Source organism: Pristiophorus japonicus, chromosome 2 (assembly GCF_044704955.1).
Source record: "Pristiophorus japonicus isolate sPriJap1 chromosome 2, sPriJap1.hap1, whole genome shotgun sequence".
Taxonomy (NCBI): domain Eukaryota; kingdom Metazoa; phylum Chordata; class Chondrichthyes; family Pristiophoridae; genus Pristiophorus; species Pristiophorus japonicus.
In genome coordinates, this window is record NC_091978.1 from 18,383,710 (window position 1) to 18,407,516 (window position 23,807).

At 46.3% G+C, this 23,807-nt stretch overlaps 1 protein-coding gene across 1 annotated transcript in view; it reads left to right on the forward strand.

Moving 5' to 3' along the window:
- Positions 1 to 665: 665 nt before the first annotated feature.
- The window catches only part of LOC139228468 (interleukin-12 subunit beta-like), a 33,617-nt gene continuing 10,475 nt past the window's right edge, over positions 666 to 23,807 (forward strand). The window contains exons 1-4 of the mRNA XM_070859526.1: positions 666 to 749; positions 12,680 to 12,761; positions 18,568 to 18,804; positions 22,208 to 22,298. Of these exons, the coding sequence (XP_070715627.1) occupies positions 666 to 749; positions 12,680 to 12,761; positions 18,568 to 18,804; positions 22,208 to 22,298 (494 nt within the window). The remainder of the gene's footprint in view (positions 750 to 12,679; positions 12,762 to 18,567; positions 18,805 to 22,207; positions 22,299 to 23,807) is intronic.

Below are 23,807 nucleotides of genomic sequence, written 5' to 3' on the forward strand. Positions count from 1 at the left end.
GATATTGGATAGGCGACCAAAAGCTTTAGCCCTCTTGAGCATCCCTGATTATAATCGCTCAACCGTCGGTGGCTGTGCCTTCTGTTGCCTAGGTCCCAAGCTCTGGAACTCACTCCCTAAACCTCTCCGCCTCTCCACTGCTCCTTCCGCCTTCAAGACGCTCCTTAAAACCTACCTCTTTGACCAAACTTTTGGTCACCTTCGCTAACTTCTACTTATGCAGCTCGGTGTCAATTTTTTATCTCCTGTGCTGCGCCTTGGGACATTTCACTAGTTGTTGCTATTGTTGTTGTTTAACGTAGTGAAATGTCCCAGGTTGCTTGACAGGAGCGTTATCAGATACGTAATGATATTAGGACAGGCGACCAAAAATTTGGTCAAAGAGATAGGATTTAAGGAGCAACTTAAAGGAGGAGAGGGAGAGGTGGAGAGGTTTAGGGAGGGAGCTCCAGAGCTTATGGCCGAGGCAGCTAAAGGCACGGCCGCCAAGGGTGGAGGTATTAAAATTGAGGATGTGGAAGAGGCCAGAATGTTTCCACCAATATTTCTAGGCTTTGAAGTTAAAGTTAATTTACCGTTGAGAGCTCGGTACTATGTCCCTTTTGATTCCTGGTTTGCCACCCACTTTCGTTCCCCTCCCACACGCCGCACTCCGTTAATCCTCAATGGTGGATGCAGACTTCAATGAATTCCCTCAAGCGAAAGCTGGATTTGTTTCTGGCTGCAGCAGAAATCACCTCTTACAGAAGGTAGGTACTGCAGGGAATTTAATGGCCTAGTTTCGATCGCTGAGATGGGTCGGAGAGGAATTTCCCAGATTTTGTTTTTCCCAAATTGGCCTGGGTGTTTTTACCTGTTTTTTTTTTGCCTCTCCCAGGAGATCACGTGGTTTTGGGTGGGGTGGAGTGTATGTGTTGTGATACACAAGGTATCGCAATTGTGTGGGACGGCTCGATAGACCAGATGGTCTTTACCTATCCGTCATTGTCCGTATGCTCGTCTGCTTGTATATCGTATCACACCGTTACAAGCACATCATATCTGGGCATTCCTACTCTCATTGCTTCAAAACAAACCGTTGCTTGCCGACATGCACCGCAACCAAGTTACCTACCATCTATTCCAGCCATCACAGCGCCTTTTCCTAATCTTAGCCTTCTATTAGTTCTTTTACACTTGTCATCATCATCATAGGCAGTCCCTCGAAATCGAGGAAGACTTGCTTCCACTCTAAAAGTGAGTTCTCAGGTGACTGAACAGTCCAATACAGGAATTACAGTCCCTGTCACAGGTGGGTCAGACAGTGGTTGAAGGAAAGGGTGGGTGAGGAATCTGGTTTGCCGCACGCTCCTTCCGCTGCCTGCGCTTGTTTTCTGCATGCTCTCGGCGACGAGACTCAAGGAGCTCAGCGCCCTCCCGGATGCTCTTCTTCCACTTAAGCCAGGGTCTTTGGCCAGGGATTCCCAGGTGTCGGTGGGAATGTTGCACTTTATGAAGGAGGCTTTGAGGGTGTCCTTGAACCGTTTCCTCTGCCCACCTGGGGCTCGCTTGCCGTGTAGGAGTTCCGAGTAGAGCGCTAGCTTTGGGAGTCTTATGTCACGCATGCGGACAATGTGGCCTGCCCAACGGAGCTGGTTGAGTGTGGTCAGTGCTTCGATAGAAGCATCATTTGGGGGCCAGTGCAAAAACTGGCTCAAGTCACGCTCTCATTCATTTAATTTCCCCACACCATCTTACTTTCTAACACTGTCCGTCCTGCGATAATCAACACTGTATATGTCAAAGCATATAACTGTCGTTCCCTGTTCCTGCCTTGATAACACCTACACACTCTAAAGACTGGAGCAAATAACCCAGGCTGACACTCCAGTGCCAGTACTCTGAGAGTGCTGCACTGTCGGAGGTGCCGTCTTTCGGATGAGACATTAAACCGAGGCTCCGTCTGCCTTCTCAGGTGGACGTAAACGATCCCATGGCACTATTTCGATGATGAGCAGGAGAGTTCTCCCTGGTGTCCTGAGTCAATACTTATCACTCAACCAACAACAGAAAACAGATTACCTGGTCATTACTTCATTGTTGTTTGTGGGAGCTTGCTGTGGTTAAATTGGCGGCTGCATTTTTTGCATTACAACAGTGACTACACTTCAAAAAGTACTTAATTGGCTGTAAAGCGCTTTGGGACGTCATGAGAAAGAAAAAAAGACTTGCATTTATATAGCGCCTTTCATGATCACATGAAGTCCACTTGTGTGAAGTCACTGTTGTAATGTAGGAAACACAGCAGCCAACTTGCGCATCGCAAACTCCTACAAGCAGCAATGTGACACTGACCAGATAATATGTTTTTGTTATGTTGATTGAGTGATAAATATTGGCCAGAACACCGGGGATAACTCTCCTGCACTTCTTCGAAATACATCCACCTGAGAGAGCAGACGGGGCCTCGGTTTAACGTCTCATCTGAAAGACGGCACCTCCGACAGTGCAGCACTCGCTCAGCACTGCACTTGGGGTGTCAGCTTAGATTTTCGTGCTTGAGTGAGGCGCTTTATAAATGCAAGACTTTCTTTTCCTTCCTTAACCATCACTGACAAATCTAATGGGCATTAAAGGCCCCTCCCAATGACTCAGTGCCTAAATGCAAAGGATGGGATGTGACATTTAACTGCACGGACCTGGAATATCCCTGGTACGATTGCTGGCACAGAAGTGAGGAACTGCAATCAACATTAGCATCTTTAGTTGGGAGAGGGAAAAGTTAGACACGCTTCCCCCATTGGATCACCATCTAGTGGCAGCTGTTGGAAATTGCAGCTGTGGATGACAGGATTGGGCTAAACTTTGTGCTCCGTGGCTGACTTGCCTGCTGGCACCTGTTATCGACTCTCACAAATAATAAGTGGCCGCTGACAAAATGGCCAAGTGTTTACAGCCCAGGAGCAGGCCATTCGGCCCATCGGGTACAACAGCTCCACACGAGCCTCCTCCCACCCCTCTTCATCTCACGCCATCAGCACGTCCTATTCCTTCCTCCCTCACGTGCTTCTCTAGCTTCCCCTTGAATGCTCCTCTGCCATTTGCCTCAACTACCCCCCGTGGCAGTGAGTTCCACATTTTCGAAGGCGACTGAGTTCTCGGGGCGATGAGGGAGACATTGACCTGACCAGATGCGGCATTGCATGTCAGCATCAAACACAACCAGAACATGTGCAGCCAGTTCCTTGCCATGTAGAGGGATTCCATTGAAGCCCTGGCCTTTTAGATTCCAGTCAGGGTGCTTCTGAGGGTAAAAATTTCAGCCGTGCTCCTGAAAGGGGCGCGTTGGGTCAGAATTCCTCCCTTTGTCCTCAGCACAACCCGTGCCTGCTAAGAGCTGGTGTGACTCCCTTCCGGAAGCCTCCACGGGAACGAAGGGGAGCTCGTCAAGAGACAGAATGGCGCTCTCAGATTTTCCTTAGTCCTCTGGGTGACCGCAGATCAGTGCCAAGGCACCATGGTACCTTACAAGGGCTGATCGGGATGTGCAAAGGCAGGGCCTGGGGAGTAGATCATTGGCGTGCCCTTTCACAGATAGATAGATAGATTTTTAACCAATAAGGGAATTAAGGGTTACGGGGAGCGGGCGGGTAAGTGGAGCTGAGTCCACGGCCAGATCAGCCATGATCTTGTTGAATGGCGGAGCAGGCTCGAGGAGCTAGATGGCCTACTCCTGTTCCTAATTCTTATGTTCTTATGTTCTTATGTTCAGCAGCTGGTAGCCCAGCCCGGTTACCCAACTGACTCCAACCTTTGGGATTCGGCATGTGGTCTCTGATCTGAGCTCGGGCAGGGGTCGATTCAACCCCACCCTCGTCAGTGCGGGCAGAGCGGAGGGCCAACCATCTCGAGGCTGAAGCTCCCGTTCTCCATTCCCAGTAGCGTGCCTTCAGCCCATTTCCCAGAAGACTATTTCCTTGCAGAGTGACATTTGCAATTGTGACACCATGTGATGTTTCCCAATGATAAGCACGCAATGGCATTGACTCATGGGGGCTACTTGTCCGCTAGCAGCACGATATGAGAATGACCAAAAGACATGGGACTTTATCCTGCTAACAAAGGAGACCTTCACCTCATCAGTCCGGCCAGCCAGTCTATAACCTGTCAGCCTTGGCTCAGTGGGTCCACTCCCCCTTATCTAGGTTGGAAGGCTTGTGGCTTCGTAGTTCCACCCCAGAGATTGGGAGCACAAAAATCTAGCCTGACACTCCCAGTGCAGTCCCGAGGGAGCGTCGCACTGTCGGAGCAACATTGCTGCATGCAAATTGGCTGCTATGTTTCCTACAACAGTGACCCCTGTCAAAAAAGCACTTCATTGCCTGTAAAGCGCTGTGGGACATCCTGAGTTCAAGAAACGGCGCTATATCGATGCCGTTTTTCTTTCTATGCGGTGAAAGTAAGTACAGCACCACCAGTCCTCATCATTTCGCAGCACTGTGTAGCCATTTGGTGCCTGCCACTTTTACTTTCTGCAGCTGATCGTTCAATGGTCTGCCCTCTCTCCCCTCGCTCCTGAGTCCTTCCCCTCCCAACCCTACTCCTGAGGGTGAGCCTGAATTTCCCGGCACTGAATTTCCCTCGGGTTTGCTAGACGTGCCCTTGGATGGTTCACTGTTTCTTTTCTTTTCGAATGGCTGAGCGGGAGGGCGGAATGGAGTTGGAAAACGGATGAGATGAAAGGGAGAAGCAGTGGTCGTTGGGTCCAAAGGACCCTTGCAGATGGCAGGAGGAGGCGAAGGCGGAAGGAGACGACGGGTGACCTCGGAGTGCCAGAGTCCCCGAGCAATTGCAGATGACAGTGGCATTTTGAAGAATGGAAACCCATTTCTTCTTGTGATGTGGTAGTGCCCGTGGGTGGGGGAAGAAAGTAAAGCAAGGGATGGGACAGGAAGGAACTTGTATTCATTCTCAATGGCTGTTGCAAATGCCTGAACATTGAATAATTGAGCAGTGGGAATCAGTGTTAACCTGGCTGAGGGGTTTTCAATTTTCTTTCTGTTGTGAAAGTTCCTAGAAATGGAAGAATTTTTTTTGTGTCATCAGCAAACCTTCTGGCCTGGCTTGGCGAAATCCATTTTTGGTGTGAGGGGGCGTATTGGTGTATATAACAGCATCCACTGTCAATAGAAGGCTACAGAATACAACCAACGCAACATTGCCTTCAGTAAGGACAAGCAAAGGCAGCAAAGGTAGGTAGAAAAGGACTTCGAGTTCAGCAATATCTGATAGCCATGAGTAATATGCTTGTTGTACCAAATAGATCATAATTTATTCTCAGTGTCAATTTATGGCTCGCTACCCTTTAAATTTATACAATAACACTTTATCTGTTTTTTGTAATAGCCTTTGTAACGCGTTCACTTCTCTTGAGTTGTGTGTTGGTTTAACTCCAGTTGGGAATTTAAAAAATAAATCATTATTACAGAAAGAGGAAAGATACTTGCCTTTAAATTGCACTCTTTTCGTGCGACGTCTCCAAGATGTCCCAATGAGTATTGTTTAAAGTGGAGTCACTATTGTGTATGCGGGCAGGATTATGAATTATTCTAATAGTCCTGTAAACGAATAACATTTGTGGGTTTCCGACAGACTGCGTAAGATAATTCAAAACCTTTTCAAAACAAAACCTGTTTCTAAATTCATCCACACCGTAGATTGAATCGCTCTGGTCGAATTTGTTGCAGGTTTTTGTCACCTGCTATTTGGTAAAGAAAGAAAGACTTGCATTTATATAGCGCCTTTCACGACCACTGGGTGCTTCAAAGCGCTTTACAGCCAATGAAGTACTTTTGGAGTGTAGTCACTGTTGTAATGTGGGAAACACGTTGTAATAATGTGGGTACTGTTGTAAGGTGGGTAGCAAGATTGAAGCTGTTGCTAAACCTTCCGTCACCCCCAGTCGTGCTCAGTCTTTAAACAATCTTCTGTTGTTCAGTTGGGTAATAATGAATTTTGTCTTACGGTTATAATCACTTAATTTTTTTTCTACTTTAACGTTAAAAAAACCAATCTAAGAGCAGAGTATAATTCCTTCAGAGTATAACGCAGTTTACTAGAGGAGTTTTGTCGGCAGTTCTGAGCATAGGCACGCGCTCAAGTCCCATAGAGCCCAGCAAACATTCTCTGATCTGCAGTAAGAAAACGCAAAGTTGTCTACACAAATACAACTTGTATTTATATAGCGCCTTTAACATAGTGAAACGTCCCAAGGCGCTTCACGGGAGTATTATGTGATAAAAATTTGACACTGAGCAGCATTGGTAGAAATTAGGGCAGGTGAGGTAGGTTTTAAGGAGCGTCTTGAAGGAGGAAAGAGAGGTAGCGAGGCGGAGAGGTTTGGGTAGGGAGTTCCAGAGCTTGAGGCTCAGGCAACAGAAGGCACAGCCACCAGTGGTTGAGCGATTACAATCCGGGATGCTCAGGAGGACAGAATTAGAGGCGTGCAGACATCTTGGGTGGTTGTGGGGCTGGAGGAGATTACAGAGATAGGGAGGGGCGAGGGTCATGGAGGGATTTGAAAATAAAGATGAGAATTTTGAGATCGAGGTGTTGCTTAACCGGGAGCCGATGTAAGTCAGCGAGCACAGGGATGATGGGATATCCACTGGAAATATTCACTTCATACCTTCAGTTTGTATTGTCTGTTCAGTTGATCAAAGTGTCATAACTTAATAATAAAAGCCCAGGTATTACTGTTAGCGATCTGAGTGGACAGACACATAAAATATTCATGCATTATTCCTCTGTCTGATCTTTTAGCATAGGCTGTTCACCCATTACAGAAGGAGACAGGAGAACTGTTATTCCAGGCGTTGAGCCGATCCTTCAGCAGTAACACCGTGTCTGTAACTGTCAAACAATAATAATTAATAGCTCATTTTTAAAAACTCATTGAAACGTTTGTTAAGTTTAAGTAATGTAAACATTCTCTCCTGCTTAGTTTCTTTAGAGGTTTACATTGATTAAAGTATGAAACCATTACTTTTCCCTTTACCAACTATAACTGTTTCTCAGTGCCACATCTTTCTTTGATTGATTTTACTTTTCTCTCTGTCTTCTCGTCTTTCATGTTTCACTCTGTTTCATTACCTCTCTTTCTCCATTCTCTCCTCTCCTTACGATGGCACTCTTCTTCTGGAAGTTTGGTTATTTTTCTTTGATTATTTGCTTTATTGCTCTACCTTGTCAGCTGTGGTTCAGTGGGCAGCACTCTTGCCTCTGAGCCAGAAGGTTGTGGGTTCAAGCCCCACACCAGGGACTTGAGCACAAAGTCTTGAGTGTTTCTTCAGTAGCTACTAAAAGGTTGGAGGTTTTGGATGAGAGTTTAAAGTTCAGGCCCTCTTGGGGAGTGTGAAAATATTCCATAGCACTATTCAAAACAGACCAATGAAGTTCTCCCAAAGTCCTAGCCAACATTAATCCCTCAATCAAAAAGAATAATTATCTGGCCATTGTTTGACAGTGTGTGGGAGCTTGCTGTGCACAGATTGTCTGCCACATCTACCTACTTTACAACAGTGACTACACTTCAAAAGTTCTTCATTGGCTGTGAAGAGCTTTGGACATCTTGAGGTTATGAAAGGCGCTATATAAATGCAAGTGGAGATCATTTTGACTTTGTGCGATAATATAAAATGAGCAATAGCAAATCAACGGCCCATTTTACATCTCTCCTGATTTTTATTTCCATTGATTCAGCTAAAGTCAAATAAAAGAAAGAACTTGCATTCATATAGTGTAGTTACTGTTGTAATGTAGGAAACGCAACAGCCAATTTGCATACAGTGAGGTCCCACATACAGCAATGAGATAATCACCAGATAATGTTTTTTTCATGATGTTAGTTGAAGGATAAATATTGCCCAGGACACCAGGGCAAACTCCCCTGAAATTATGTGGGATATTTTGTGCCCATCTGAGAGGACAGATGGGACATTGGTTTAAATATCTCATCTGAAAGATGGTACTTCTGACAATGCAACGCTCCCTTGGAGTGTCAGCTTAGTCAAGTCTCTGGACCAAGGCTTGAACCCATGACCTCCTGACTTAGAGGCGAGGGTGCAACTGACTGAGCCACAGCTGACCACCTACTGAAAAGGAAAGAAAGACTTGGATTTATATAGCACCTTTTATGACCACTGGACATCCCAAAGCGCTTTACAGCCAAGTACTTTTGGAGTGTAGTCACTGTTGTAATGTGGGAAACGCAGCAGCCAATTTGCGCACACAACAAGCTCCCACAAACTGCAGTGTGATAATGACCATATAATCTGTTTTTGTGATGTTGATTGAGGGATAAATATTAGCCAGGACATCAGGGATAACTCCCCTGCTCTTCTTCGAATTAGTGCCGCGGGATCTTTTACGTCCACCTGAGAGGGCAGACGGGGCTTCGGTTTAACGTCTCATCCGAAAGACGGCACCTCCGGCAGTGCAGCACTCCCTCAGCACTGGCACTGCAGTGTCAGCCTAGATTTACGTGCTGCCTGTTACTGAGCCTGGATCTCCAAACTCCAGCAGCTCTGTGATGATTCCCTGGTGACTGAACATTAATCGGTACAATGTTCATTGGTAAATAATGGGTAGGAGTAAAAGACTGCTGATCCATAGGCAGAGATTCAGAGGGCAGTTCAGTGGGGGCTGATACATTGGGTTTTCTAGCTAAAATATTATTGTTCACTGTGCATGGGAGATGTCCACAAGTGTAAGCTTGTAAGGTGATGTCAATGGGTAACTGTTCTTGGCTGGAAGTTTATGGATAAGGGTCCATGGTAACTATTCAGTGGAGGGACGAGCAGTTTCATGGACAATTGCATATGGTACTTCATGAGTAACTAGGCTTGAATTAGGGGCATAGTCTCAGGACAAAGGGCCATCCATTTAAGACTGAGATGAGGAGGAATTATTCACTCAGAGGGTGGTGAATCTTTGGAATTCTCTACCCCAGAGGGCTGTGGATGCTCAATCGTTGAGTATATTCAAGGATGAGATGGATAGATTTTTGGACTCTGGGGGAATCGAGGGAGATCGGGCGGGAAAGTAGAGTTGAGGTCGAATATCAACCATGATCTTATTGAATAGCGGAGGAGGCTCGAGGGGCCAAATGGCCTACTCCTGCTCCGAATTCTTAAGTCTTATGCATTCTCAGAATGCAATGACTGAACAGTATTTCCTGGCCTGGGGTCTCACCATCCCATGCAGAAATGCTTAAAAAAAAAATGTGTTCATGGGATGTGGGCGTTGCTGGCGAGGCTGGCATTTATTGCCCATCCCTAATTGCCCCTTGAGAAGGTGGTGGTGAGCTGCCTTCTTGAGCAGTCTGTGTGGTGAAGGTACCCCCACAGTGCTGACTTTGTTGTAGCTGTTAGGCCATTTCAGAGGGGCATTTAAGAATCAACCACATTGCTGTGGGTCTGGAGTCACATATCGGCCCAGACCGGGTAAGGACGGCAAATTTCTATCACTAAAGGACATTAGTGAACCAGTTGGGTTTTTCCGACACTCTGGTAGTTTCATGGTCATCATTACTGAGACTAACTTTTTTATTAAATTCCAAATTTTGATTTAATTACAACAACAACTTGTTTTTATATAGCGCCTTTAATGTAGTGAAACGTCCCATGGTGCTTCACAGGAATGGAATACTATGCAATAAAAATTTGACACCAAGTCGCATAAGTAGAAATTAGTGCAGGTGACTAAAAGCTTGATCAAAGAGGTAGGTTTTTAAGGAACGTCTTAAAGGAGGAAAGATCGGTAGAGATGGTTGAGCGATTATAATCAGGGATGATTAGGAGGGCAGAATTAGAGGAGCGCAGACATCTCGGGGGGTTGTGGGGCTTGAGGAGATTACAGAGATAGGGAGGGGCGAGGCCATGGTGGGATTTGAAAATAAGGATGAGAATTTTGAAATCGAGGTGTTGCTTAACCGGGAGCCAATGTAGGTCAGCGAGCACAGGGGTGATGGGCGAGTTAGGACACAAGCAGTTGAGATTTGGATCACCTCTAGTTTATGTAGGGTAAAATGTGGGAGGCCAGCCAGGAATATGTTGGAATAGTCAAGTCTAGAGCTAACAAAGGCATGGATGAGGGCTTCAGTAGCAGGTGAGTTGAGGCAGGGGCAGAGACAGACGATGTCACAGAAGTGGAAATAGGCGGTCTTAATTATGCTGAATTAACTGAATTTAAATTCCCCCAGCTGCCCTGGTTGCATTTGAACTGATATCTCTGAATTATTAGTCCCAGTCTCTGGATTACTAGTCCCATAATATAACCACTATGCTACCATCTGTCCCACACACAGTGCTGTATCTGTCCCACACACAGTATCTGTCCCACACACAGTGCTGTATCTGTCCCACACACAAGTGCTGAATCTGTCCCACACACAGTATCTGTCCCACACACAGTGCTGTATCTGTCCCACACACAGTATCTGTCCCACACACAGTGCTGTATCTGTCCCACACACAGTGCTGTATCTGTCCCACACACAGTATCTGTCCCACACACAGTGCTGTATCTGTCCCATACACAGTATCTGTCCCACACACAGTGCTGTATCTGTCCCACACACAGTATCTGTCCCACACACAGTGCTGTATCTGTCCCATACACAGTATCTGTCCCACACACAGTGCTGTATCTGTCCCATACACAGTGTCTGTCCCACACACAGTATCTGTCCCACACACAGTGCTGTATCTGTCCCACACACAGTGCTGTATCTGTCCCACACACAGTATCTGTCCCACACACAGTGCTGTATCTGTCCCACACACAGTATCTGTCCCACACACAGTGCTGTATCTGCCCCACACACTGCTGTATCTGTCCCACACACAGTGCTGTATCTGTCCCACACACAGTATCTGTCCCACACACAGTGCTGTATCTGTCCCACACACAGTATCTGTCCCACACACAGTGCTGTATCTGTCCCACACACAGTATCTGTCCCACACACAGTGCTGTATCTGCCCCACACACTGTGCTGTATCTCTCCAGTATGCAGCGCTCCATCCCTCCAACATGTCTCAACATCTCTACAACATAAAAAGAAAAATGACATAAATCGTCGCCCTCTAACACACTCCACTGATCAAAATGTAATTCCCATCCCAGCGAGCCTGAACTCTCTCCCAAGTCTGTGTTCTATACTTGGCCTGAGTCACTTGCAACTTTCTGATCCTCTTTCTAATGTCCCCTCGGCAAGAGATTGCATGCGGTACTTTACTTTAGATTTGCAGTCGTATCTGAGCGTCTGGGATGGGAGCAGTGTTTGCACAGCGACCACTCAAGTCAGACCAGCGCAGGTCAGGGATTGATCTATCTGCAGTCTGGAACTGCACCATGCTGGATCTGTCCACAGATACTGCCTGACCTGCATTTTCTGTTTTTATGGCAGGCTGTAACTGGCTGTACAGGGGTGGGTGGAGGGGGGGGGGAGGCAGAGGACAGAGACAAGTCCAGGACTAAGAGTGGAAAGTGCTGGGAGCAAAGGTGAAAGATGGGGGCGGGGAAACAACCAGAGGCACAGGGAGATGTAAATGAGAGAGATTGAGAAAGAGAGACAGAGACAGGGCGAGACAGTGAAAGAAACAGAGAATAAGATGTACAGAGGGAGAGAGAGAGTGTTGAAAATTAGGAGGGAGCAGAAAAAGATGGTGAAACAGATTCGAAAAAAACAAAGACAAACGAGAGAGCAAAACTGGCCGAGAAAATAAGAGAGGCAAACATTGATGAGAGAGAAAAATGAGACAGAGGAAACATGGCAGCCAAGTGAGAGAGAGAAACAGAAAATAGGAGATTGAAAAAAAATTGGCAGAAAATGGGAGACGCTATCAGAGAAATTGAGCGAGAGAGAAACACAAATTGAGAAAGAGAGACTGACAAAGGGGAGACAAGGACAGGGAGAGGGAAAGAAAGAGATCAGAAAAAAGAAAGAAAGCATTGCATTTATATAGCGCCTTTCATGACCACTGGACGTTTCAAAGTGTTTTACAGCCAAGTAATTACTTTTGGAGTGTAGTCACTGTTGTGATGTGGGAAACGCGGCAGCCAACTTGCGCACAGCAAGCTCCCACAATCAGCAATGTGATAATGACCAGATAATCTGTTTTTATTATGTAGATTGAGGGAGAAATATTGGCCCCAGGACACCGGGGATAACTCCCCTGCTCTTGTTTGAAATAGAAAGAACGGAAAGAGACAGTGAGAGAGAAAGACAGAGAAAACAGACAGAGAAACTGAGATAGGAGCACGCAGATATATGGATGGAGAAAGAAATAGCGAGGGAGAGAGTCAGTGAGAGAGTGTACGCTGGTCACAGCCAGCAGTATAGCTTGAGTCTGCTGATCTGGAGTGACTCTAAGTACCTGCAGGTTTCAAAACCAATGTGATAGATGTACTGAGAGAATGTCCAATTAGAATATTAATAGAATAAAGCAAGAATAATTTAATGCCCTGATCAGATAGATAGAATAATGGAACTCTTATAAAGAAGATTAGGGGGTAATAGCAGAGCGATAAAATTGAATCAATTGGAAGCGTGGCGACAGAAGCTGTTTTGAGTAGAGATTGTGTGTTTATGACACGGTTGTATTAATGAGCGTGTCGTTTTTCTCTGCTGGTTTAGATGTGGTCCTTTTCTCTACGCCTGCTCATTTCCATCGCAATGTTGGGCTGTTGCTCCGCGCTGGACAGATATCCAGAGAACCGTAAGTGTCATGTTTGTAACTACAATGTAACACCACTGTATTACTGTATACACTCATTCTAGATACACACCTTGACCACAAGGGGTGAACTTGTGGGAGACACTCCTTACCTGATCACACAGGTATATAAAGGGAGGTCCCACGCAGGGTCATCATTTCTGGAGTCCTGTAATAAAGAGCCAAGGTCACGGAGTGACCTTGTCCCTGGAATGTGCCTCGTGTGGTTTCATGCTGTAGAGTAAGGACTTTACAGTAAGTGTCTTTGCTTCAAATCTTCAAGTGATGAGGATATCGGGATTTGCAGCTGATTCCTTAGAAAAAGAAAGACCCGGATTTATATAGGGCCTTTCACGATCACCGGACATCTCAAAGCACTTTATAGCCAATGGAGTACTTTTGGAGTGTAGTCACTGTTGTAATGTAGGAAACACGGCAGTCAATTTGTGCACAGCAAGCCCCCACAAACAGTATTGTAATAATGACCAGATAATCTGTTTTTTTTTAATGTTGCTTGAGGGATAACTCCGCTGCTCTTTTTCGAAATAGAGCCATGGGATTTTTACGTCCACTTGCGAGAGTCTCAGTTTAACATCTCATCTGAAAGACGGCACCTCCGACAGTGCAGCACTTCCTCAGCACTGCACTGGAGTGTCAGCCTAGAATTTTTGTGGTCAAGTCCCTGGAGTAGGTCTGTGAACCCACAACCTTCTGACTCAGAGGTGAGCGTGCTACTCACTGAGCCACAGCTGACACAAAAGACCAAAGGAAGCTGGAAAGGGTTATAGATACAATGGGGGTGGTCTGAGGGCTAGAGAGGCAATGGGCTTAAAGGTAGCAGGTAGATTTCAATGTCAGTAAAACAAACCAAAATGTGTCACCCATCCACTCCCTCCACCACCGGTGCACCGTGGCTACAGTGTGTACCATCTACAAGGTGCACTGCAGCAGCTTGCCCAGGCTTGTTCAGCAGCACCTCCCAAACCCGCGACCCCTACTGCCTAGAAGGACAAGGGCAGCAGGCGCATGGGAACACCATCACTTCCAAGCTCCCCTCCAAGTCACACACCATCCTGACTTAGAAATATATCACCGTTCTTTCATCGTCGCTGGGTCAAAATCCTGGAACTCCCTCCCTAACAGCACTGTGGGAGCACCTTCACCACATGGACTGCAGCGGTTCAAGAAGGCGGCTCACCACCACCTTCTCAAGGGGCAATTAGGGATGGGCAATAAATGTCGGCCTTGCCAGCGATACTCACATCCCATGAACAAATAAAATTAAAGTAATAACCTTAAAGTAAGAAATAGACAGTTTCTTACTTTAAGGTTATTAAAGGGGTTATGGGAAGCTGGCGGGGAAGTGGACCTGAGTCCATGATCAGATCAGCCATGATCTCATTGAATGGCGGAGCAGGCTCAAGAGGGGCCGTATGGCCTACTCCTGCTCCTATTCTTATGTTCTTATGATAATTATACTCAGAATGGATGTAGGCTCGGTGATGTGGATGAGCAGAGGTATTTAAAGGGTACACGTTCAGAGGGCATTAAAGGCTGTCAAATAGTTTATCATGAGGTAAAGAATATAAAAACCAATGAGATAATGACGAACCTATATAAAACCTTAATAAGACCTCAGTTGGAATACAGTGCGCGCAGTATTGGGCTCCACATTACCGGAAGGATATTGAGGCTTTCGAGACCGAGAGAGTGCAGTGCAGATTTAGTACGATACTGCCTGGTATGACGAAAAGCAAATATAGAAACTTAGAAAATAGGAACAGGAGTAGGTCATTCGGTCCTTCAAGCCTGCACCGCCATTCAATATGACCATGGCTGATCATTCCCTCAGTACCCCTTTCCTGCTTTCTCTCCATACCCCTTGATCCCCTTTAGCCGTAAGGGCCATATCTAACTCTCTCTTGAATACATCCAATGAACTGGCATCAACAACTCTCTGCGGCAGGGAATTCCACAGGTTAACAACTCTCTGAGTGAATAAGTTTCTCCTCATCTCAGTCCTAAATGGCCTACCCCTTATCCTTAGACTGTGTCTCCTGGTTCTGGACTTCCCCAACATCGGGAACATTCTTCCCGCATCTAACCTGTCCAGTCACGTCAGAATCTTATACGTTTCTATGAGATTCCCTCTCATTCTTCTAAACTCCAGTGAATAAAGGCCCAGTTGATCCAGTCTCTCCTTATATAACAGTCCAGCCATCCCTGGAATCAGTCTGGTGAACCTTCGCTGCACTCCCTCAATAGATAGAATGTCTTTCCTCAGATTAGGAGACCAAAACTGAACACAATATTCCAGGTGAGGCCTCACCAAGGCCCTGTACAACTGCAGTAAGACCTCCCTGCTCCTATACTCAAATCCCCTAAGCTATGAAGGCCAACGTACCATTTGCCTTCTTCACCGCCTGCTGTACCTGCATGCCAACTTTCAATGACTGATGTACCATGACACCCAGGTCTCGTTGCACCTCCCCTTTTCCTAATCTGCCGCCATTCAGATAACATTCTGCCTTCGTGTTTTTGCCCCCAAAATGGATAACCTCACATTTATCCACATTATACTGCATCTGTTCAGCCATGAACTCATTGAATGGCGGTGCAGGCTCGAAGGGCCGAATGGCCTACTCCTGAACCTATTTTCTATGTCTATGTTTCTGTGTCATGCATTTGCCCACTCACCTAACCTGTCCAAGTCACACTGCAGCCTCTTAGCGTCCTCCTCACACCACCACCCAGTTTAGTGCTGTCTGCAAACTTGGAGATATTACACTCAATTCCTTCATCTAAATCATTAATGTATATTGTAAATAGCTGGGGTCCCAGCACTGAGCTGGCACTGAGCCCTGCAGCACTCCACTAGTCACTGCCTGCCATTCTGAAAAGGACCCGTTTATCCCAACTCTCTGCTTCCTGTCTGCCAACCAGTTCTCTATCCATGTCAGTACATTACCCCCAATATGAAGAAAGACTTGAAGGATTAAGTCATTTTTCATTCGAACAAGGCAGCTTACGGTGAAGTTATAAAAGGGTGGGGCAGGGTAGTTCGAAGCAGACTGTTGCCAATACCTGAGGAGCCTCAACCATGGGGGTCTTAGAGCAAAATGAAGCGGGTAGGAGAAACTGCTTGATATGGAGAGGCTGTGAGGCTGTGGAATTTACTTCCAGGGTTAGTGGATGAGACAGAAATGGTGTCAATATTCCAGATTAGATTGGATAGGTGCATGAAGGAGAAAGGGGTAGAAGGGATACGGGTACAGGGTGAGTAACCGTGATTAGATTTATTTGCTCGCAAGTTACTGACGGATTGTTGTCATTTCTATGCAATTCTACAAACTGCATGGGAAGCTACGCAGAGGATGAATTTGTTAGAAGAACATAAGAAATAGGAGCAGGAGTAGGCCATTCGACCCCTTGACCCCATGGCTGATCTGATCTTAGGCTTCCCTGCCCGTTCCCCGTAACCTATGACACCCTTATCTTTCAAAAATCTGTCTATCTCCCCCTTAAATATATCCAATGATGCAGCAGTTATAGTATTAATATTGGAGCAAGATGCAATTCCATTGCATTTAGAGATGTAGAATATCATCCTGTTTAAAAGGGAATCTCCTGTATATGTAAGTTTGGGGGAATTTGACTGGGAGTGGACCCAATCTATTCAGACTCATGCAATTTGTCTTACGACCTTTAAAAGACAAGTAAGTTGCGCGTGGAGCTGAATCTTGTGTACAGAAATATTTGGCAGCCTCACAAGGTTATGGATTAAGTTGTGGATTTGAGAGCTATTTTCAAGGCTGATGCTCTGGCGAGGGAGCGTTGCATTGTTGGAGGTGCCGTCTTTCAGATGGGACGTTAAACCGATGTCCTGCCTCTCTGGTCGATGACCCTTCGTCACAACTGGAAAAATTACGAGATGTGATGGGTTTTAAGCAAGCGGGGGTGGAGAGGAAAGAACAAAGGGGAAGGTCTGTGATAGGGTGGAAGGCAGGAGAGATTAAACAATAAAAGGGATGATGGTGCGAGTCAAGAGGCGATGGTAATGGGACGAGTAAAGGAACAAAACCTGAGTCGAGAGGAGTCCGTATTCCATGTTTAGGTTGAATGTGCGAGGTTGCAGCCCCTGTTCCATTATTTGAAGAGGCTGTTTCTCAAATTCTGGTTGCACTTCAGTCCCACACTCCTGATCTTTAGGCACCCTGTGCAGAGGGGAGCAGGCAGGTTGGAAGGCCTCCTCGTAGGACTCCTCCTGGGCCTGGCCAAGGGGGCCATCAACCGGTCCAGGCAGCGGGCGGTCGAGGGGGTCTTCAGCCCGACTGCCTGCCTCTCTTCCGCGGTTACATCCGAGCCAGGGTGTCCCTGGAGATAGAGCACGCGGTGTCCACCGGTACGCTCGCGGCCTTCCATGAGAGGCGGGCGCCAGAGGAACTGGAGTGCATCATCACCCTAGGCAACCAAATTTTAATTTGTACCATTATTGTAAAAAGTTAATTTGTTTAATTTGTCGGTTTTAGTGCCCCTTTAATAAGGGGTACTTGATTTATTGTTTCAACTTAAAATAGTTGAGTCTAGAAGCGGTGTAAATAGCAATGGCAGAATCAACACTGGCTGCTGTCCGAAAAAACGGGGTCAGAGGTTATGAGCTGAAATTGTTAAATTCAATGTTGAGCCTAATCAAAAGATGAGGTGCTGTTTCTCGAGCTAGTGTTGAGTTTGATTAGAACAGTGTAGGAGGCCGAGGACGGAGAGGCCAGAGAGGGAATGGAACGGGGAATTAAAGTGACAGGCGACCGGAAGCTCGGGGTCACGCTTGTGTACTAAAGATTCCATGGCACTATTCGAAGAAGAGCAAGGAGACCTGCTGGTGTCCTGACCAACATTCCTCTGTCAAAGAAAGCCCATTTTACCTTGTCGCTCAGCACATTGCTTCATTTTGTAAAATGTTGCTAGCTGCGGTCTGAGCTTACACAAAGCCCTTTTTTTTCCCAATAATAGTTGCATTCAATTTGCTGGAAGCTGCAAACTCTCTCAGTACATTTCGGGATGTAATTAGCTCGAGAGGATCAGCCTATTGAAAGGAGAACCTTCTGTGTTCGCATCAACAGTGACTGATCTTCAGAATCGTTGACTGCGTTGCAAGGCATTCTCTGCTGTCAGTGGAGATCATGTGCTTCATGAATGCAAGTACTTCAGAAACCAATGGATACAAAGAGATTGGGTTCCACAGTGAATCAGATGTCTGGGTAAATAGTGAGGCATTGTCACTAGTCAGTGTTGGAGTTATAAGTACACATGTTTCAAGGCAAAACTTTGTGGCAAATGATAAACACAAAAAGTCTTGCATTTCTATAGCGCCTTTCACGACTTCAGGACGTCCCAAAAAGCTTTACAGCCAATGAAGTACTTTTGTACTGCTGCATTGTAGGGAAAGTGACAGTTAATTTGTGTGCACCCAGGTCCCACAAACAGCAATGAGATTATGGCCATATAGTCAGTTTTTTGGTGATGTTGTTTGAGGGATAAATATTGACCAGGACACTTCGTCTAAATAGCGTCAGAGCATCTTTTACAATCACCTGGGAAAGGTAGGCGGAGCCTCGGTTTAACGTCTGAAATACTGCAGCTCCAACAGTGTGGCACTCCCTCAGCACTGCGTTGGGAACGTCTGCCTAGATTATCTTTGCACTCCAGTCTCTGGAGTGGGGCTGAGACCAGTGGTGGAAGTGCTACCCGCGCCGAGGCTTGGCGAACTTCGATTTGCTGCCCCACGTGACCGCCTACCTTCTGATTACAGTGGTCACCGTGGAGAGGACAGAGAACATCACGCTCAGCTGCGAAGCCTCACCTCACTCTGCGGTCACCTGGCAACAGGACGGCAAGCCTCTTCAGGCCTCGAGGCAGCTGACCCTGGAGAACGTGGACCAGCCGTTGGCCGGGAACTACACGTGTTGGCAGAACGGCAGCCTGGTGAAGCACACCTACCTGGTGATCAGCGAGAAGGATCAATCGCCCATCTTCCTCACCAAAGAAGGTAAGGGGGCAGTGGAGGGGTGACGTCGATTGTCACTTTCTGTCCTAACTTTCATTATTTTCAAGTAGCCCCGCCATCTCTTGTACAATTTTCTCTAAACTCTCTCCTAAAGGCACCAACTCATTGTGCTCCACAAGTATTGGCATCCATTGGTCCATCAGTGTCCTTTTAACCCTAGGACACTTGATTTGAATCCAATCCTGTACCATGGGATTTTAAAGAAACCCAGCCTTGTAATAATCACTGAATGATACAGCACAGAAGAAGGCTATTCGGCCCATCATGCCTGTGCCAGCTTTTTGAAAGAGCTGTCTGTAATATATAGCTCCACCTAGTGGGCTACTGCTCCACCTATTGGACTACTATGGTAATGCAACTGCGGATGTAAATACAATAAAAGAGACATGTGACAAGCCACATGATGACAAGATCCTGTATAATGGAGCCATCCCATCATGTAATGGGATAGAGTATAAAAGCAGAGAAGTCCTGCTACAACTGTACAGGGTATTGATGAGGCCACACCTGGAGTACTGCGTACAGTTTTGGTCTCCGTATTTAAGGAAGGATATACTTGCATTGGAGGCTGTTCAGAGAAGGTTCACTGGTTAATTCTGGAGATGAGGGGGTTGACTTATGAGGAAAGGTTGAGTAGGTTGGGCCTATACACATTGGAGTTCAGAAGAATGAGAGGTGATCTTATTGAAACACATAAGAAGATAATGAGGGGGCTCGACAAGGTGGATGCAGAGAGGCTATTTCCACTCAAAGGGGAAACTAAAACTAGGGGACATAGTCTCGGAATAATTAAAAACCATTTAAAACTGAGATGAGGAGAAATTTCTTCTCTCAGAATTCTCTGCCCCAGAGAGCTGTGGAGGCTGGGTCTGTGGATATATTTAAGGTGGAGATAGATTTTTGAGCAATAAGGGTTATGGGAAGCGGGCAGGAAAGTGAGTTGAGTCCATGATCAGATCAGCCATCATCTTATTGAATGGCGGAGCAGGCTCGAGGAGCCAAATGGCCTACTCCTGCTCCTATTTCTTATGTTCTTTTGTTAACAGCCTACAGACCAACGCTTCATGTCAAAGCTAGGTGGGAATTCAGGCAGTGCATTTCAGATCATAATAACTTGCTGCGTGAAAAATTATTCTCCTTATCCACCCTCTGGTTCTTTTGCCAATTTTCTTAAATGATGTTTGGGGACAGTCTCAATCCAATTTCTGGTGAATCGGAATCCACAGCACAAAAGTACCTAGAACTAACTAGATGTCTCATGCTGATAGATCTTAGTAAATGGCTATAAAAATAGCAAATGCTGGAAATCTCAGCAGGTCAAGCAGCAAGTGTGGAGAGAAACAGAGTTAACATTTCATCAGCACTGGAAAAAATCAGAGATGTAACAGGTTCTTAAGGAAGTGTGGCGGGAGGGAAAGGGGGAGGGGAGGAAAGAACAAAAGAGAAGGTCTGTGATAGCGTGGCAGGCAGGAGAGATTAGAGAGATGAAAGGGATGCTGAATTGGTAATGGGACAAGTTAAGAAACAAAAGATGAGTCTAGATAGGGTGTGAATGGCAGAGTCATAACCAGCTGCTGTGGGAAAGAAAAAAAAAGGGGGGGTGTAAAAAAAAAGGGAAAAAATTATGGGCAGAGGTTATAGTCTGCAATTGTTGAGTCCAGAAGGCTGTAAAGTGCCTAAACGAAAGATGAGGTGCTGTTCCTCGAGCTTGCGTTGAGCTTCGTTAGAACAGTGTAGGAGGCCGAGGACAGCGAGGTCAGAGTGGGAGTGGAGCGAAGAATTAAAGTGATAGGCGACTGGAAGCTCAGGGTCACGGTTACGGACTGAACGGAGGTGTTCTGCAAAGCGGTCACCCAATCTGTGTTTGGTTTCCCCAATGTAGAGACCGCCACATTGTGAGCAGCGAATACAGTACAGTACACAGTACAGTGGGCAGCGGAAATGCTACAAGGACACCCTCAAAACCTCTCTGATAAAGTGCAACATCCCCACCGACACTTGGGAGGCCCTGGCCCAAGACCGCCCTAAGTGGAGGAAATGCATCCGAGAGGGCGCTGAGCACCTTTGAGTCTCAACGCCGAGAGCATGCAGAAACCAAGCGCAGAAAGAGCATGCGGCGAACCAGTCCCACCCTCCCTTCCCCTCAACGACTATCTGTCCCACCTGTGACAGAGTCTGTGGCTCTCGTACTGGACTGTTCGGCCACCAAAGAACTCACTTCAGGAGTGGAAGCAAGTCTTCCTGGATTCCGAGGGACTGCCAATGATGATGATGATGATGACACTAAATTGAAAGAAATACAAGTAAATCGCTGTTTCACCCGGAAGGAATGTTTGGGGCCCTGAACAGTGGGAAGGGAGGAGGTAAAAGGGCAGGTGTTGCATCTCCTGTGCTTGCACGGGAAGGTGCCGTGGGAAGGGGAGAAGGTGCTGGGGGGGGGGGGGGGCGACTGAGGCGTGGACCAGGGTGTCGCAGAGGGAGTGGTCCCTTCAGAATGTTGAGAGGGGAGGGGATGTGTTTGATGGTGGGATCACGTTGAAGGTGGTGGAAATGGTGGAGGATGATCCATTGAATGTGGAGGCGGTGAGATGAAAGGTGAGGACAGGGAACCCTGTCATGTCGAACCCGATAGTAATTGGCTGATGTGGGGGAGGGAAATCTTTGACTAGATGGCAGAAAGATAGGCATCCTCTAAAGAGCCTCCACAGACACTGTATATTATCTCAAAACAAACTTTTGTTGTTCATTTGAGTAATAACGAATTCAGTCTTCTTTAACTTCAGCATAAGGTGCCACCACATCTTCAGCTAAGACCAAGTATCGTGTCACAAACCAGGTGATCCAATGTAGGAGTTTAACAGTGCATACCTTGACCATTCAATAAGTAAATAAAGACTTGGATTTCTCAAAGCACTTTACAGCCAATGAAGTACTTTTGGAGTGCAGTCACCGTTGTGATATAGGAAATGCAGCAGGCAATTTGCGCACAGCAAGCTCCCACAAACATCAACGTGATAATTTCCAGAAAATCTGTTTTTTTGTTGTTGATTGAGGGATAAATATTGTCCAGGACACCAGGGATAACTCCAGTGCTCTTCTTCGAAATAGTACCACGGGATCTTTTACGTCCACCTGAGAGAGCAGACAGGGCCTCACTTTAAAATCTCATCTGAAAGACAGCACCCTCTCAACACTGCACTGGGAGTGTCAGCCTAGATTTTTGTGCCCAAGTCCCTGGAGTGGGACTTCTGACGCAGAGACGAGGGTGCTACCCACTGAGGCACAGCTCACACTGAGCAAGCTTGCTGAGCCACAGCGGGAGCAGAACAAGAATTTGTGCCAGGACCATGTTGGTGTGAACACTCTGTATCTCTTTGTCTTCTAGTGCAATGCCGTGCCAAAACGTTAAACGGTGTCATCACCTGCAAGTGGAAAACCCATGATGCGGCGATCTTCAACGTGACGTACGGCAGAAGGTAAGTGTTTAACAAAAAATCAATTTTTCGATTTAGCATATTGAAGAGGCATGTAGCACCAATAGCAGACCTACTCAGAGGAGGAAACATTGACTAGCTCAACTTTCGGTTGCCCCCCAACTTAAACTGATTTGAAGACCCTCATCCCTGGAACCATTCTCGTAAATCTTTTCTGCATCCTCACTGAGGCCTTCACCTCCTTCCGAAAGTGCAGTGCTCAACAATACTCCAGTTGAGGCCAAAACATTGTTTTATAACAGTTCATCATAAATTCCTTGCTTTTGACTTGGGCAGTAATGCGAAGAAATGGGGTTCCATCGGCTTTACGGCACAGAAACAGGCCATTCGGCCCAACCAGTCCATGCTCCACTCGAGCCTCCTCCCGTCTTTACTCATCTATCTCTATCAGCATAACCCTCTATTCCCTTCTCCCTCATATGCTTGTCCAGCCTCCCATTAAATGCATCGATACTTTTCGCTTCAACCACTCCCTGTCCCTGTGGTAGCGAGTTCCACATTCTCACCACTCTCTGGGTAAAGAAGTTTCTTCTGAATTCCCTATTGGATTTCTTGGTGCCGATCTTATATTGATGGCCTCTAGTTATGCTCTTCCCCACAAGTGGAAACATTCTCTCTGTATCCACTCTCTCAAAACGCTTTCATAGTTTTAATTTTCGGAATAGGCCATATAGACAGTGGCTACAATAAAACTGATGTTCCTGAACAGTTTTAAAAACAGAAAATGCTGGAAATCTTGGCGGGTCAGGCAACATCTATGCAGAGAGAAACAGAGTCAACGTTTCGGGTCTGAGACCCTTGTCAGAAGAGGCAATAGTTCAAAATGTAACAGATTCTTAAGGAAGTGCAGGGGCCCTGAAAGGGGGAGAGGGGGAAAGAACAAAAGGGAAGAACAAAAGGGAAGGACTGTGATAGGGTGGAAGATAGGGTAAGAGACAAAAGGGATGATGGGCCGAATTGAGATGGTAATAGCACAAGTTCGGAAACAAAAGGTGAATGTGGAAAGGGTGTGAATGGCAGAATGATTACCAGCTGCCATGAGAAACACAGAGAAACAAAATAAAAATGAAGAAGGGGGTGAGCTTTTGTAAAAGAAAAGCAAGGAAAGGGAACAAAATGGGGACAGAGGTTATGGTGTGAAATTGTTGCACTCGATGTTGAGTCCGGAAGGCTGTAGAGTGTCATTGTTTTGTTTATAAACGGTGTCTGGATGCACTTCAAATAGTGTAACGTCACACCCGCAGTAATTATCCGCACATCTGTATTGTATTTGTAGTGCATATGTGCAACTGTTAAAATATAGGCTGCTAAAAATGTTTTGCCTCGCTCCGCTGCGTAATCTACATTTTACATCATGGCTAGTTTGCTGTGCTCCCACCCTGTGTTTCCCTGGATTCGGTTTGGGAAATATTTAGAAAATATCTTACCTTTCATGCCCTCAGAACATCCCAAAGCTCCTAAGAACATAAGAACATTATAAATAGGAGCAGG